The sequence below is a fragment of the Aptenodytes forsteri genome, unplaced genomic scaffold (genome assembly GCF_000699145.1).
Source record: "Aptenodytes forsteri isolate BGI_AS27 unplaced genomic scaffold, ASM69914v1 Scaffold65, whole genome shotgun sequence".
In the NCBI taxonomy this organism is placed as follows: domain Eukaryota; kingdom Metazoa; phylum Chordata; class Aves; order Sphenisciformes; family Spheniscidae; genus Aptenodytes; species Aptenodytes forsteri.
The window spans coordinates 2,621,373-2,636,133 of NW_008795127.1; the positions used below are offsets into that span (position 1 = coordinate 2,621,373).

Below are 14,761 nucleotides of genomic sequence, written 5' to 3' on the forward strand. Positions count from 1 at the left end.
ATATAATATTCTTATTTTTTATATATTAATTACTGTCCAGTATTGTTGTCCTTTCATGCTTACGTTTTTTTGAAAACCTCATCAAACTAACAGGAGTCACATTAAGCCCTACCTCTCCCTTTTACTGTTTTTCCCTTTCTGTAGTAAGATGTTTCCAGTATGTTTCTACAACTCATCGGGAAGTGTCGACTTGGCTGCTGTACTTTCTCAACAGCTGAAGTTCTCTGCTGCCACCAAGTCCTGTGTTTTGGATCATTTCACTGTTTTTACTGTCTTTACAGCTCGATAGTTTCAAGAAACATCCTCCACGCTGGTGCTTCCTTTTCTCCTCTTTTTATTGTTGCACTGCGATTTTAGCTAGGACTTCAAGTATATCTTTGGAGAAGGCAACTCATTCTTCTCTTTCTAAACATGCTAGTACTTCCTGTAGCTTCTATATCCATAGTCTGGTTGTGTGAATTACCCTGCCAAGCCTCTGTTATGTTATTTTGGTCATGTCAGAGGGCAGACTGTACTCCTGCTCATTCTGCCTACTTTTCAAATAGCATTTAATAAAGTGTTAAGAGGATCATCCCATTATTTTTCTTCTAGTCTTCCCATGATCCTCTTAGATATACCCATTACCTTAATTATTTTAGGCTTTGCCTAGATTACCATGATTTATTCCTAGCTGTGGATTTGTACACTGATCTCCACTGTTCCTAATTTAAAGCCTTCCCTATTAAGTTAGCAAATCTGTATTCTAACATGTCATTTCTCTTCTTCTCTATACGAAGCTTATCCCTGCTCAGTAGTCTTCTCCATGAGTTTACATGCTCAAAAATGTTCTTGAGAAATAGTTTTTGGTTAAAATGTGGTGTTATCTTTCCAGCTTATCAGTCACAAAAGAAGGAAAATGTGAATAAGGATAGAAATGAATAATCTGTAAACCTTAATATTCTGATGACATAATAAAATATTTGGAATTTTGATATTTTGTTCTTGTTTTATACAGATTGTCAAATGGACATATTTGAAGATCAAGAATTTTCAGGAATGAATATTACAAGTTTTTTCACTCCTGATACCTCTGTCTGCCAAACTATTTGTACATATTTTCCAAGGTGCTTGTTCTTTACATACTTTACCAGGAAATGGCAAATAGAATCCCAAAGGTGAATATGACAACCAACTTTAATTCTCTAAGTAGATATTTTTTAAAAAAGCACACAGTCTTTTTTAACTACTATTTTCTTATACTTATGGAAATTTTTGTTAAAAGGTTATTTTCAGTAAAGCACAGCTTTTTATGTTTGGTATTCGTAAGTTTATAATTTCCTGTGGGCATTTCATCTGTTCTCCAGTGTGATCAGGGGTTTTGTATTGCAGCTGCATATCTGGTGTTAATCTGAAGAGAGTTATACACACTAAAGAGACAGTGAGTCTCCAGATTGCTTTAATGACTTAAAGCTGAATTTTATGAAATTATCAAAAGAGTCATCTGGTTTCCTGGCAGTATTAAGTTGTTTACTTGAAAAGATTTTCGATAAAGTTAACAGGTTTAAAAATGTTTCTAATGAGCATCCTTCTTTCATACTTAGTAGTGAGAATAGTTACAAATCTACATTCCACACAAAACAGAAGAATAAAGTTTCAAAGGAATTTCAGGGAGAAGCAAAGCTGGGATGGCATGTATCATCTAAAGTCACCTCTTCTATGTATGTATAACTACTGTACGACCTTTAGTAGTACAGTCATATGCCATTTCACAAAACTACAAAAGCCCCCTCAATTTAGTGTGAACTAGTGAACTTAATGAACGCATTTTCGTATGAAACAGTTTTACAGATAGAGACTTGGGAGAAAAAACACATTTAAGAAAGAACCTTCCCTTACCAGTACCTAAACAATCAATTTTAAGATGTGAGAACAGATTTAGTTATTGTAAAACATTTTTCATTTTAGAAATCTTTGCCTTCTCAAGACATCAACAAGTGGGATACCAGAGGCACTTACATCACGAGAAAATGCTGTATCAGGCTTTGGTCTCCTAAATTGCAGAAGATCCTTTCCTGGTAAACAATAAATTACAATAAAAATACTAATTTTGAATTAATCAAATTAATAGACTTTCTGATGCTTGGAATGCACTCATTCTTACAGCCTGCAATTCTCGCACTTATACACATATGAATTTTTTGGGAGATGAACTCAATGTCACTTATACTAAAGGACACAGAGCCTGTCAGCAGGTTTGCACAGATGTGATCCGCTGCCAATTTTTTACCTACTTTCCCCTCCAAGATTCATGCAATGAGGAAAGGTGAGATATATTTTTTTAAAATGTTCAAAGACTGCTGAAATAATCATTCCGCAGACTTGGTGAGGGGGTCATGTATGTGTTCTGCATAAAAAAGTACGGACTGAATCTTTGCATTAATTCATTGACAGAAAGTGTGAGTGTCACCTAAGAATGTCCTCGAATGGGTCTCCAGTGGAAATAGTACATGGGCCAGGAAGAATCTCTGGATACTCACTAAGATTATGTAAAAAAAAAGCCAGTACTGGTAAGTAAACCTTCTTTCATGTAAAAGAGACAGTGCTTAACTGATTTCAGTACAGGAAGCCAAAACCTCCTTTTTTTTTTTTTTTTTTTTCCTTTTTAAATTGGTTGCATTGAATTGGTTGCACTGTCCCAGTGGGACGCCTTGTGAAGTTAAAGAGCGTTCTGAAAAAGTGAAGTCGGCCAGGTCTGCACATTGTAAACACCAACAGTAGCACTGTGAGCTTGGTTTTAATAGACTTTATGTTCATAAATCATAAAGGGATTAGAATGTACCATGTATCACCTTCTTTGCAATAGATCGGTCCCTATTCAGGGATCAGCAGTAGTCTCATCTTCATTTTTCATTGGTGAGTGCGAATTATCTTTATGCACAGTTTTAAATTATTTCTATAGTGTGTATGCAGCATTCTGCAAGAACTATTAGGATCGTTGGAGGGACAGACTCTTCCCCTGGTGAATGGCCGTGGCAAGTCAGCTTGCACCTGAAGTTGTCTCGTCAGAGACACCTCTGCGGGGGCTCTATCATCAGCAACCAGTGGATTCTTACAGCTGCTCACTGCGTCATGAGGTGAGGCCTAAATGTAAATGTACAAATAAAACCAAAAATTTCATCCAGCATGCGAGATAAGCTGAGATCTACCTTTCAGAAAAATAAAAATGAGGACTAGAATAAAATAAACTGTTTTAATGTAACCAAAAGGTGAACCTCCAAGGTAGACTATTCATATCTTTAACGTAACTGGAACTCCATACTTTGTCCCTTTGTAACACAGTATTGTACTACTGATGCTAAATTATTTTAATGCATCTAGAAGATTAAATTCTAAAGCAGACACCAGATACCTACAGAAACTTAGACATTCTCATGCGATATAAGCTTTTTCTTACTTACCATATCATCTATTAAGGAAAATCTGTTGCTAGGTTATTTCATTTCATAAACTTCAAATGACTTATCTCAGAGATTTCTCCGTGGCACTTAAGAAATGGTACTAAACTGATAGCTTCAGCAGCAGGATGCTCAGCAAGTTAACTCGTTTGACCAGGACACAAAGTAAATCTCTGTGGGGGTCCAATTAGGCTGCTTCTGGTACCTAAGCTACCTGTCTCTGCATTACATGAAACATCCAGATCCCAATTGTCCTGGTTTTCCTTTAACAGGTTTTTTTTTCCCCAAATTCTATCAATCAGTCAATTAATACCCTATTTTTAGTGCCGATTTCAGCTGTAGGAACAAAATTTAAAGCAGCCAATACCTAAGACATTGCTAATTTGCACCGATGCATATAGTCTGCATTGTTAATCAAATTACCATCAGATTTGGGTCATGACATTACTTGTGTTGTGAAGAGCTGATTTAATTGTCACGTAGATGATTCATTTCCTTTGTTAGATTGTCATCACCTGTAAAGCAGGTCATTTACAGAGTGAAAAGTGTAAGGCTATAATGCAGTCTGATGGGAGAAAAGGGACAGGTAACAGCTAAAATGCTTCAAAGAAGAGGATGTTGACCCAGCAACATGGTCCAAAATCAGGCATTTTTACTTATGCAGTGTAGTAAGTTACCCATTATTGTTTTCGCATGGAAGAGTATTGCCAATGTTTTGCCTCTAGTGGCAAACTTTATAAAAGTGGTTAAAGTCTCTAAAAAACCCTATATAAAAAATACCATTCTCTACCTGCTATCCAGTGTAGAATTTACCAGTATTATAAAAGGCAAAAGGAGAAGATATGCTTGCAAAAAAAAAAAAAAAAAGACTTTGTTAATTGGAAATTATTATTTATACCTAACTGATATTTATGAATTCATATATAAAATCTTCAAAATTTTTGGAAAGTTTATTTAAGACAAGTTTTGCATCTTCTTCACTGCATGTACCAAAACTTCTAGGTTGCCTTAATGGTAGAATATCATGATGAAATATCCCTTAAACTTACTCAAAGTAAAGTTGAAATCATAAAGATTAACTGGAACTTTTCATATAGGTCTATGATATTACAGTTTCTAATCTATATTTACATGGCTAGTGTCATTTTTCTAACAAATAAGTGTCAGAATAGACTCTACTTGAATTTATATTCCCAACCCTATTTTCATTACTAGAAAAGCTGTTGTGTTGGAATGAATGGAAAGAATCTCATTTACTACTTCAGGGCTTGCAGTAGGCCCTTGAAAATTAAAAAAAAAAAAAAAAAGGGAGAAAAGAAAAAGAGAAAATAAAAGAAGGCAGAAGGGGAAGGAGGATGAAGAAAGATAATGACAATGAGAGTCTGAACATAAAGGAGAGAGAAAACTGATATGGGGATGAAAATATGAATAGGAAGAGGAACAGAAAGAAGAAGTGGAGGGAAGAGAAAAAACGAACTGTTTTTTAGTTTTGAGAGTGTGAAAACAAAAAATGGAAAGAATTACCTCAGTGCTGTTCACTGTACATTCAGGAGTAACAGAAGATGTTGGCATCTGCACACAAACTCTAAATCAGTGCAAATCTTTTGCCACAGACTGACTGTTTGTCTTTTTCCCTCAGTCTTGAGAATCCCAACATTTGGCGTGTTTATGCTGGTATTTTAAAACAATCAGAAATAAATGAGGATACGCCCTTCTTCAAAGTGGAAGAGATTATTGTTCACCCACAGTATAAATACGCACAGACTGGATATGACATTGCTTTAATGAAACTTGATAAGCCTATGAATTTTACTGGTATGTAGTGTATTCCAGAGGAATTCTGAAAATGTGCCGGATGACACAGGGCTGGCATTGGTATGGCAGTGCATGACACCTAGGCGGGCTTCCTTTAACGTGCAGTTACTGGGGTTTGAGAAGAATCTCATTCTGTTGGCTTTGAAAAGAAAATGGGTGGCTTTTACTTATGTGACTGGAACAATACATAGTGTAAGGGACAAAGCATAACATGGAGGCTATCATCAGGGGTCGTGTAGGTGCCCACAAAACCTTAATGTTGCAGTTGTCTCTGCTGGTCAAACCAATATTTTTAATCATATTTTAGATCTTCAACTGCCTATTTGCCTGCCATCAAAAGAAGATGCTAACATACTTTATACCAACTGTTGGGTAATTGGATGGGGTTACAGAAAAGAAAAAGGTACAGACAAACATTTAAACAGTGAGTTCTTGTATTTGCAAAAATCATGTGGTTAAAAAAACCAACCCTCCCTTTTTTTTTTTTTTTTTTAAAAAAAACCCCTTGTTGTAAGGAAAAAACGGAAACCGAATGTTCTTGGCTACCATTATTGCTATCTGGCCATCACTGTAATATAATTCTGAATTAGAATATACTTCTATTAAGGCATCGTAAAGCATATTTGAAAGATGTATGAAATTATCCTTGAATAACTCCGTGCCCTGACACAAAAATTAGATTTTATAAATTGTTTGATTCAATAATTTGAAATATGTAAGGATGCAACCTTAAATATATCCTGTACAGCGCTCAAATACTTTTCCTTAGATTCTAACTTAATCTACTAGCAAAACCCAGTATATATCTGGAATGCACACTCCTTTTCATGATCCCAGCTGAAAAAAGCCAACAGACTCATCACTGAACTGTGAGGTTTTGAATTACAGTCTGCACATAACCCATGCTTTTTTTTTTGCATGATTGTATTCATATGACTTTAGAGATCGGAGATTGAAGTATGTTGCTTTTATGATTGTGAAGGTTGATTATAAACAATGCCAATGACTTTTGTGTTTTGATAGTAGATGGGATTTGAACTCCTCTGATTTTATATGGAGGTAGGCCAAATAGCTGTTAATTATCAAAGTCTGTTTTTACATGTATTTATTTATATTTTTATATGTGTAATATTTGTGTGTGTGTATATATATACACACTTATTTAAACAGTGTCCTTTCCTTTATACACCTTCCTATTGGAAGGTTAGAGTTCAATGTGAAATCTAACAGATTTAGGCAGATACTGTATAGGCTAATTTCTTCTGTTAATTTCTAAGAAAAGGTTTCTCTCAAATACTCTCATTTACTCTATGTGCAAATTTCTCCATCCTGTAAACTACTAGGGCATGGAGCAGCACAGATTTGGCAATGTGGAGATTCCAATCCTATTGTAACACATTACTCAGAAATAATTGTTAATAATGCAACACAATGCTCTTAATGGGAGGACAGGTTCCAAGGGCCAATGTCCAGAAAGCAGAGGCTGCTCTCAAATACTCTCATTTACTCTATGTGCAAATTTCTCCATCCTGTAAACTACTAGGGCATGGAGCAGCACAGATTTGGCAATGTGGAGATTCCAATCCTATTGTAACACATTACTCAGAAATAATTGTTAATAATGCAACACAATGCTCTTAATGGGAGGACAGGTTCCAAGGGCCAATGTCCAGAAAGCTGTACTCATACAAAGATTCATTGCAAATCAGAAGGGAGTTTTGAAGCTTGCCCAGTCATGAGACATAAAATGGCATTATAAAAACATTTAAATTAGCAGAAAATTAACATTGTTTACTAACATAAAAAAAGGAAAATCAGTGTCGTGAACATCTAACAACACACTAAAAGCAGCGGCCGCCAACTTTGTAATATCACTGTATGGGGATTTCTAGAGTTTAATTTTAACTTTTATTTTGCTAGAAGCAAACATTTCTCTGTTCGTACCACCTGTTACATAGGTCGTGTAGAAGATATTCTTCAGAAGGCTACTGTTCCCCTCATGTCAAAAGAGGAATGCCAGGCAAGGTACCGGAAGCGCAGAATAGGTGACAAAGTGATCTGTGCTGGCTATGATGAAGGTGGCAGGGATGCTTGTAAGGTAAGGAAAAGAAGTAGTATATAGTCATATATTCCAATTATATATTTGTTCGAAGATATAATTGAATACTGTAATTATTTTTTAATTGCCATTAGAAAAATATGGTTATCAATAGAGCTGTTGATTAACTTGTCACTTTTGCATGTCAAAAGCACTGAAAATCAAGGTATATGCAAAACGTTTCTTATGTGACATTGAAACCTTTAGGGATAGATTCCATGGATAAGAAACTCTGAGTGTGTGTGTATATATATCTCTCTCATCCATTTAGAGAATAAAACAGTATTCCTTCAGAGTATCAGAAATCCAAAGAGAGCAAGTATAGTATCTCAAAGCATTTCTCCAATAAAAGCAGATTTCCTATGTGATGTTTTTATTTCTTGTCATGAAATACAGTACATGAAATCTTATTTTAGAGCATCCACTGTGTACAAACCAGAAGGGAGGGTGCTAGCAATGCTATTAAAATGCATGGGGAATGGAAAGCTAAAGACAACCTGAGCAGACTGTTCATCATTAGAATTGAAAATGTCACAACAGCGTGAGTTCAGTGAGCCAAATTCTCTGCTCGAGTGTAAACTCAAGCACTTCCATTAATTTAAATATTCTGAGTTAATTTATGCAAGAAGAAAATAGTCTGACTAGTAAGGTTAAATTCTCTACCAAATACAGTATTTTCACTTTAAGCATTTAACAGTTAACATTTTTATGTTAAAATGTTACTGTTACTATGATCAGTATTGAGTAATTAGGAATAAAAATACTCGGAGCTTTCTTTACCTGATACAGTGTACCAGAATATGGAGATGCTGTTTTATAAAAATTACACGCTTGCTATTGTCTCAACAACTCCTAACAGCTACACTAAAGAACCTTCTGTTCAGAAAGATCAGTTAGGAATAGGAAAAGAAAACAGGGAGGTGTTTTATCCTGAGAGGGACAGAGTCACTCAAACAAGATAAGCCATGTAAAGAACTGAGTTTTATGTACTAAAACCAAGGTCATAAGAGAGAACACTGGCAAATTCACTGTTTTTCTCACTTGCACATTTAGTCTTCATTGGGTTTTAAATCAGTATAATTTTACGAAGAATAAATTAAAAAAAAAAAAAAGCCTGTAGTTTTGAGCCTTCATGGGAAGTGGAAATTATCTGCAATGACTGGAAAGTATTTAGAAATCAATTTACTAGAAAAACAGAAAACCTGCTTCAGTACGCTGTTAATTAGCCTTAAGCAAAAGTGATTGAAATCTAGGCAGTTATGCTGGTGTTAACGCGGAATGATGCTGATTTTAATCAAGGCTTGCTTTGAGAGAGAAATACTGACGAGAGCTCTTCCTTGCGTGCTCTGTCTTTTTCTTCTGTGACACAGGGAGATTCAGGAGGGCCGCTGTCATGCAAGCACGAGGAGGTGTGGTATCTGGTGGGCATCACCAGCTGGGGTGAAGGGTGCGCTCGCCCCAGGCAGCCCGGTGTCTACACAAAAGTTGCTGAGTATTCAGACTGGATTCTAGAAAAAACGACGTAGCATGAGAGTTACCTACTGGCTCAAAATGATGTCGTGGAATCATAACCCTAGGAGCAATGTGATGAAGTGTATTAGCATTTTTCAGATGGTGTTTCTTGTTAGCCTGGAATGTAAAAGACGATTAAAAAAGTAGAAAAGCAGGAAAGAATGAACTTTGCCATTAAATAAAAAGCAGTAATAAAAATAAACTCTGTGGTCACTGATTTGGCAGGAAAAAAGAATATGTCTGAACCGTTGATTTTTTTCTGTTCTTGCTAGCATAAAACGGGAGTGGATGAGGTTGCAGGGCACGTGTGGACCTGGGAGCTGGGAACTGCTGCTGACTTCTGAGGTTGGTCCCAGCAATGGAGATTTCCCTCCCTTGTCCGAATTTGGTTGAAATGGGCCAACCAGTTACAGGCTTACTAAGGCGCTTGGGGAAGGGAAACTGAGGCAGGGAGAAACTGGTACAGTTGTATAAACCTTGTTTCCTTAGGGAATTAGCCAAAAAAGTGGCAGTACTAACAGAGAAAACAAAACCAGAGGCCTCGGCAAGCTCTTCAGTATCAATTTTGCAAGTATGGGAACAGTGCTGTCTTTCAGTTACATTATTCTAATTTCTGTGGAAAGTTTTGTGATAAGAACAATAATGTGGGTTTACTTCCCTTGAAGCAGAATATCCAGAAAGTCAATAAAGGAATCATCCCCTTTAGAGACATCATATGCCATTGGTCTTTAGCACAATATATCTTTATTTTCCAGATCCCTAGCTGTCCTTGATTAAAGAAACAGCTTTCTCCTTTTCCTTTTTCTCCTTTTTTCCTTTTATCCTTTCTCCTTGTTTTGTGTCAGGTAGCAAATATATTTCGTGGCCAAATTTAACGCTAGTGTGAGAAATAGCAGTCAAAAATTTATTACTTTCCCATAGTAAAAGACAGCATTTCACACTGAATCAGAAAAGAAGGCCCAGGACTTAGCATTGTCTTTGCCAAACTTCATGAACTTGTTTCCCAATCATCTACATTACCTTAATTGCTGAAAATATGTCCTAGAGCGATACTCATAATTGTCACAGACCCACACTGGGTATGTCATGGAGGTAAACAGCAAGAGTGGCTTTACAAGTAAACGAGGTCATGAAAATTAGAAATTAAACATGTCAAATCTAGGGGAGAAAAAAATCAAGCTGTTGAAAATGACTTCTGCGTTTAATTTTTTGATGTTTTATTTGCAAATAACACTGAGGAAAAATGTAATTCCACAACTGCAAGCTTACAAACAGTTGTGCCTGTGCCTAAGTGTCCAAAAAGCCCCTGGGGTCAGACTGCTTCTCGGGGTGTGTACTGCTAAGCTGACTGCAGTCAACACACCTGAAATTCCAAAGCGGTATTCAAAGGCTGGGGGTGAGGGTTTGTTTGTTTGTTTTTAAAGAATCAAAATTCAAAGCAGGGATGAAAACAGTCCAAATGTAACGGGAGGAGAGGGGATGGTGCTGCTGCAGGCACATCTTGGAAAAAAAGGGCGCTGCCTTCCCTCCACCCCACAGTGGGCTCCCGGGGGCAGGGGCTTGCATCGCTGGTGGTGCACAGTGCTGAAGGTCTTCCTGCTTTGGGAATCCCCATGCAGGCTGTAGATGTTCAGAGAGCCAACAGGCAAAGTCTGGTATGTGGTGAGGGGATTGGATCGAGGGGGAGAGGGAAGGCATATCACTGTGCTGGGACCATTTGCCAACACTGCAGAAGCAGTATAGGAGATAAAGGTGGGGCTGATGTCCTTTTCATGCTCTGTTTAATCCACAGCTGGTTTAAAATATCAGCAAACCTCAGACATGCTGTCAAAAACCTAGAGACTTAAATAAGTGACTGAGAAAGAGTAGGAAAAAGAAAACACAGCAAAAAAAGAAGGATTCCTGACATTCAAATGTGGTTGTGTCCTCATGGGGAAGGAATGAAGACAGCTGGAAAAGAGCTGCTGAAGAAAAAAAGGAATTGCTTCAGTATGAAAACAGAGACTGAAACTCTCTGAAGAAAAATCATCAGGAGACCGTCTGAAATACCCATCTGCCAATACTTAAGCTGTGTATTTGCTAAAGACCATATGCAATGTCAAACTGATAACCTTTAATGCTTTCTCATAATAATGCTGTCGTCAGCTTCTTTTTCAACTGCACACAAAATGCATGTGCTTTTCTTTTTTGTTGTTGTTGTTGTTGTTTTGTTTTCTGCTACAACTTTCCAGGTTGTGGCTACTGGAGTGATGAAGAGGAATGGCAGCTCAGCAGTGCTCTGTAGACCTCTGGAGCTCCATGTTTTGTTTCTCAGAGGTGACAGCAATATGCAAAAGGAAACTTAGCGGCTCCTGTGGAAAGGATAAGGGATCTCAGTTGACCGCATATGTCCTTCATGAGCAGCTGTCGACCAGATAAAATATCTTATTCCAATATATCTTCACCTAGAGCAGATATTCTTCAGGGAAGTTTTGCGTTAGTTGTCTGTTCATCCATAACAAATTCCTGATAGCTAAAAGTGAGTAACAGGAATAGATATGTGGAGAATGCAGGAGTTCCTGGTAGCTATACGAAGTCCTTATGACTTCGTTTAAGAAGAACTACATGAGGGAACCTCTGACTTTTCTGTGGATTTATACACCAGCATAATATGTAATTCATTGAGACCTTTAGACTCATAGATAGAAACACATTGGTGTTATTAAGTGTTACGCTGCTTAGGCTTTCAGGTATCAAGCTTGCACTAAATGAGAGGCAGTTTATGACCTTTATTTATTCTCCCTTCTTCTCTACCTCCCCGGGGAAAAATAATTTTTAAAAACCAACAACCACAAAACCTGTCTCAATCTCATTAAAGAAAAGCCTGGCCTTATACTTTAAATCTGCCTCTGTTTATGTTGGTACAGAACATAAACGTCAGTGCTTCAGTTGTTATTTTGATTAATGGCAAGTGTCTCTGGCAGTGTCTTATATTCAGGTCTTTAGTTACACTGAAAATCAATAAAGCTCATAATCTTACTTACGCTAGATAGGCAGAAATCTTGCAAGGGGCAAGCACCGCTGTTGATGTATTGAATGGCAGCATTAGTCTGTCCTGAGTTTTTGTACAAATAAGGTCCCTGATCCCAGAAATTTACAGTCTCTTTCAGGCACAGATGAAAGACTTTACATGTGCTGTGATAGTCTGGAGAGCAATTAGTTCATCATAAAGTAAGGCATACTGTGGTGCTGCTCAAGTGGACCCTTTAACTTGTAATACCCTTCTCTGTAGTCATTTTAATAGAATTGTAAACCAAACAAAACCAGCTTCCCATTAAACTGGCAATGCAGTGTGTTTCCTACCACTGCTGATGCTTTGCCTAATATCTGAGGCTGAAGTATGTCTTCTTGAAAGTGACCTGAGCTGGGAACAAGAAGACGTGAAGCCTCTCATTTCTTCTAGCTGGGAGAATTAAAAATTCTTACAGTGACGATGTACAGAGTTCACCAAGTATGCACATTTCCTCTGCTTCCCTAGCAGAGGGGAAGGGAACAATTTGGTATTAGCTTTTAGTATAAGTTTTATTTGTTCTGTGAAAAATTATTTTTCTGCTGTGATGAAGAATGCATGTCAGATGCTGAAAAATAAGGAACTGTATGGAATGAAAATAATTCATGGTGGCAGTCTTCATAGTACTCACTCAGTTAAATTAAAATGCGGATTCTTATTCTCTGCCTAATTTCCAGTGTGTATGGAGGACTTTTTGGAAAATTATTGCTAGCTTATTTTGTTTATGAAATATCTGCATTATAATATATTAAAAATGCATTTCCACTTCAAATAGAGGGCAACATTAATTTGCATCTTTGAACAATAATAGCAGATATGAAATATTACATATTTATAGTTAAACATTTCCTGGAATAGCAAATTAATTGTTTTTCCTGTGGTCTTTGTGTTGTAAATCATGTTAGAGATACATACAGATGTATTAGCGTTACTGTGGAGTGTTGTATGTTACAAGAAATTTTTTCATGAGAGTTATGCATTGGTGATGTAAAACAGTTACTTTGCATCTTCTTAATGTTTCTTAATTTTCGTAGGATCCTAGAAAAGAGATCTGGAAAAAGTCTTTAGAGATTAACTAGTGCGCCATCCTGCCCTCATGCACAATCAAGAACCCCTGTATCATTCATGACTAGAGTTTCTCCAGCCTCTAGCAACAAAGGTCCTATAGTCACCTTGTACAAGCTATTCCAGTGCACAATGATCTTTACCACTACAAAGTTTTTCCTTGTCACTGACTTAAATAATCTTTCCTGCAGTTTAATTCTAGTTCTTGTGCCATCTGCCAGGAAATGGAAAATGGGGAGGGGGGAGGGTGGGTTTTTGTTGTGTTTTTTTTCATTTTCTGTAGTCACCCTTCATACATTTGGTACTCTTTTCATATCACAATATGATGTTACCCAATGTTGAGTCAGTTCTTACATTTTTGTTGGCTGTTTTTTTTTGTAAAGACCAGGAAGGGAGGGATGATGACACTGAAGGAAGAGGACTATATGCACAGGGCATGTAAGAAGAGATTAAAAGAAGCTGATGATAGGAACTAAAGCTGAAGTGAAGTTACTGAGAGAACAGTTGGAATAAACAAAACAAGAGTCAGTGCAAGGTGAAGAAAGACCAGCCCGAACGGTAAGTACTCATCTAGGCACCTGGAACTGAAAACATGATGGAGCACCTGGACATCCCTTCCAGGTCCATGCAACTGTACTCCAGGACCTGAATATTAATGAGGTATGCTGCAGAAACAGGCTAATTAGCTCTCTGTGTGCTAGGAAGTTGTAGAGTTGGCTGAAGTGCAGCGCTGCCCTAACATGACTGTGCTGCACAATGACCTGAGCTTATTGCCTCACACCTCTCTGCTATGATTTGCTGCTCTGCACGTGTGTAGTGGCCCAAATTGTGTCCGTACTTCCACACCTTTCTTCACTGATCTGGTAGATTTTGTCTCCTGATTATCTCTTTACTCATTTTTTGCCCCAAAGGTCACATACGGTGATGTGAAGAATGGTCTGATTTTAATTATCATAGGAGATCCGGAGAAAAATCTCTATTCCGGGGTGTTAATGGGTGATGTGGCCTCCCTGAGGTTTATTGCATTGCATGTCCCTAGTACAGCATCACTTTTTCAATCATTCCTGTTGGCTGAGTGTTGCTTATGGAAAGGTGCTTCTTCTGGAAACACCAGGTATAGCACTCCTGAAGCATTTGTGTTTCTGCACTGTGATTCCCTTGTCCTGTGCATGGTTCACCATTTAAGAACTTTAAGCATGAGTGTTTTAGTTTTGAATTTGTGCCCAACACATTTGAGTAGGGAACAAGACATACTCAACAGATGACCCAATGTGACTGGGGGAGGAGGGAGGAACAGTGACATCCCATGGGGGACAAGGGTAAGGTGTAGAAGGGGAAAGACAAAGGTATGTCAGCTTTAGAGCTGCTTCTCTCTTCTGGGCTTCCTGGGATTTGGCTGTTTTGGCAGATGACTTGAAGCCATAAATGCAGCTACTTTTCTGAACTCTTTTGTTGGAAGAACTGTAGTGAACAGTTAATAAGCAGTTAATAAAAAATTTACATGGTTCATATTGGACGAGTCCACATAATCCAAAACTTTGGACTCCAAAGCTTTAAGATGGGCAGAATGGGCTGTTGGGAGCACTGAAATAACTATAAATATGAAAAAGAAATTGAATGAAGACGTTGTATATTTCTTTCCAATAAAGGTATTCTGCTTTTCTACAGAAATGGCTTTCAGTAAGCCTCTGATTTCTTTAACATTCACTGCATGATCGGCTAAAATTTCAGGGAAAAAAAAGAAGTGTTTTCATGTATTCTAAAATAACTTTCAGTGGTTTTGTCACT

The 14,761-nt window shown here is 37.4% G+C and overlaps 1 protein-coding gene across 1 annotated transcript in view; it reads left to right on the forward strand.

Annotated features, from left to right (window-relative positions):
• The window catches only part of LOC103897379 (coagulation factor XI), a 17,578-nt gene extending 8,705 nt beyond the window's left edge, over positions 1 to 8,873 (forward strand). Inside the window, exons 6-14 of the mRNA XM_009277382.1 lie at positions 995 to 1,154; positions 1,945 to 2,054; positions 2,143 to 2,302; positions 2,431 to 2,546; positions 2,939 to 3,113; positions 5,074 to 5,249; positions 5,557 to 5,652; positions 7,208 to 7,347; positions 8,718 to 8,873. Coding sequence (XP_009275657.1) covers positions 995 to 1,154; positions 1,945 to 2,054; positions 2,143 to 2,302; positions 2,431 to 2,546; positions 2,939 to 3,113; positions 5,074 to 5,249; positions 5,557 to 5,652; positions 7,208 to 7,347; positions 8,718 to 8,873 — 1,289 coding nt within the window. The remainder of the gene's footprint in view (positions 1 to 994; positions 1,155 to 1,944; positions 2,055 to 2,142; positions 2,303 to 2,430; positions 2,547 to 2,938; positions 3,114 to 5,073; positions 5,250 to 5,556; positions 5,653 to 7,207; positions 7,348 to 8,717) is intronic.
• The last annotated feature ends 5,888 nt before the right edge of the window (positions 8,874 to 14,761 follow it).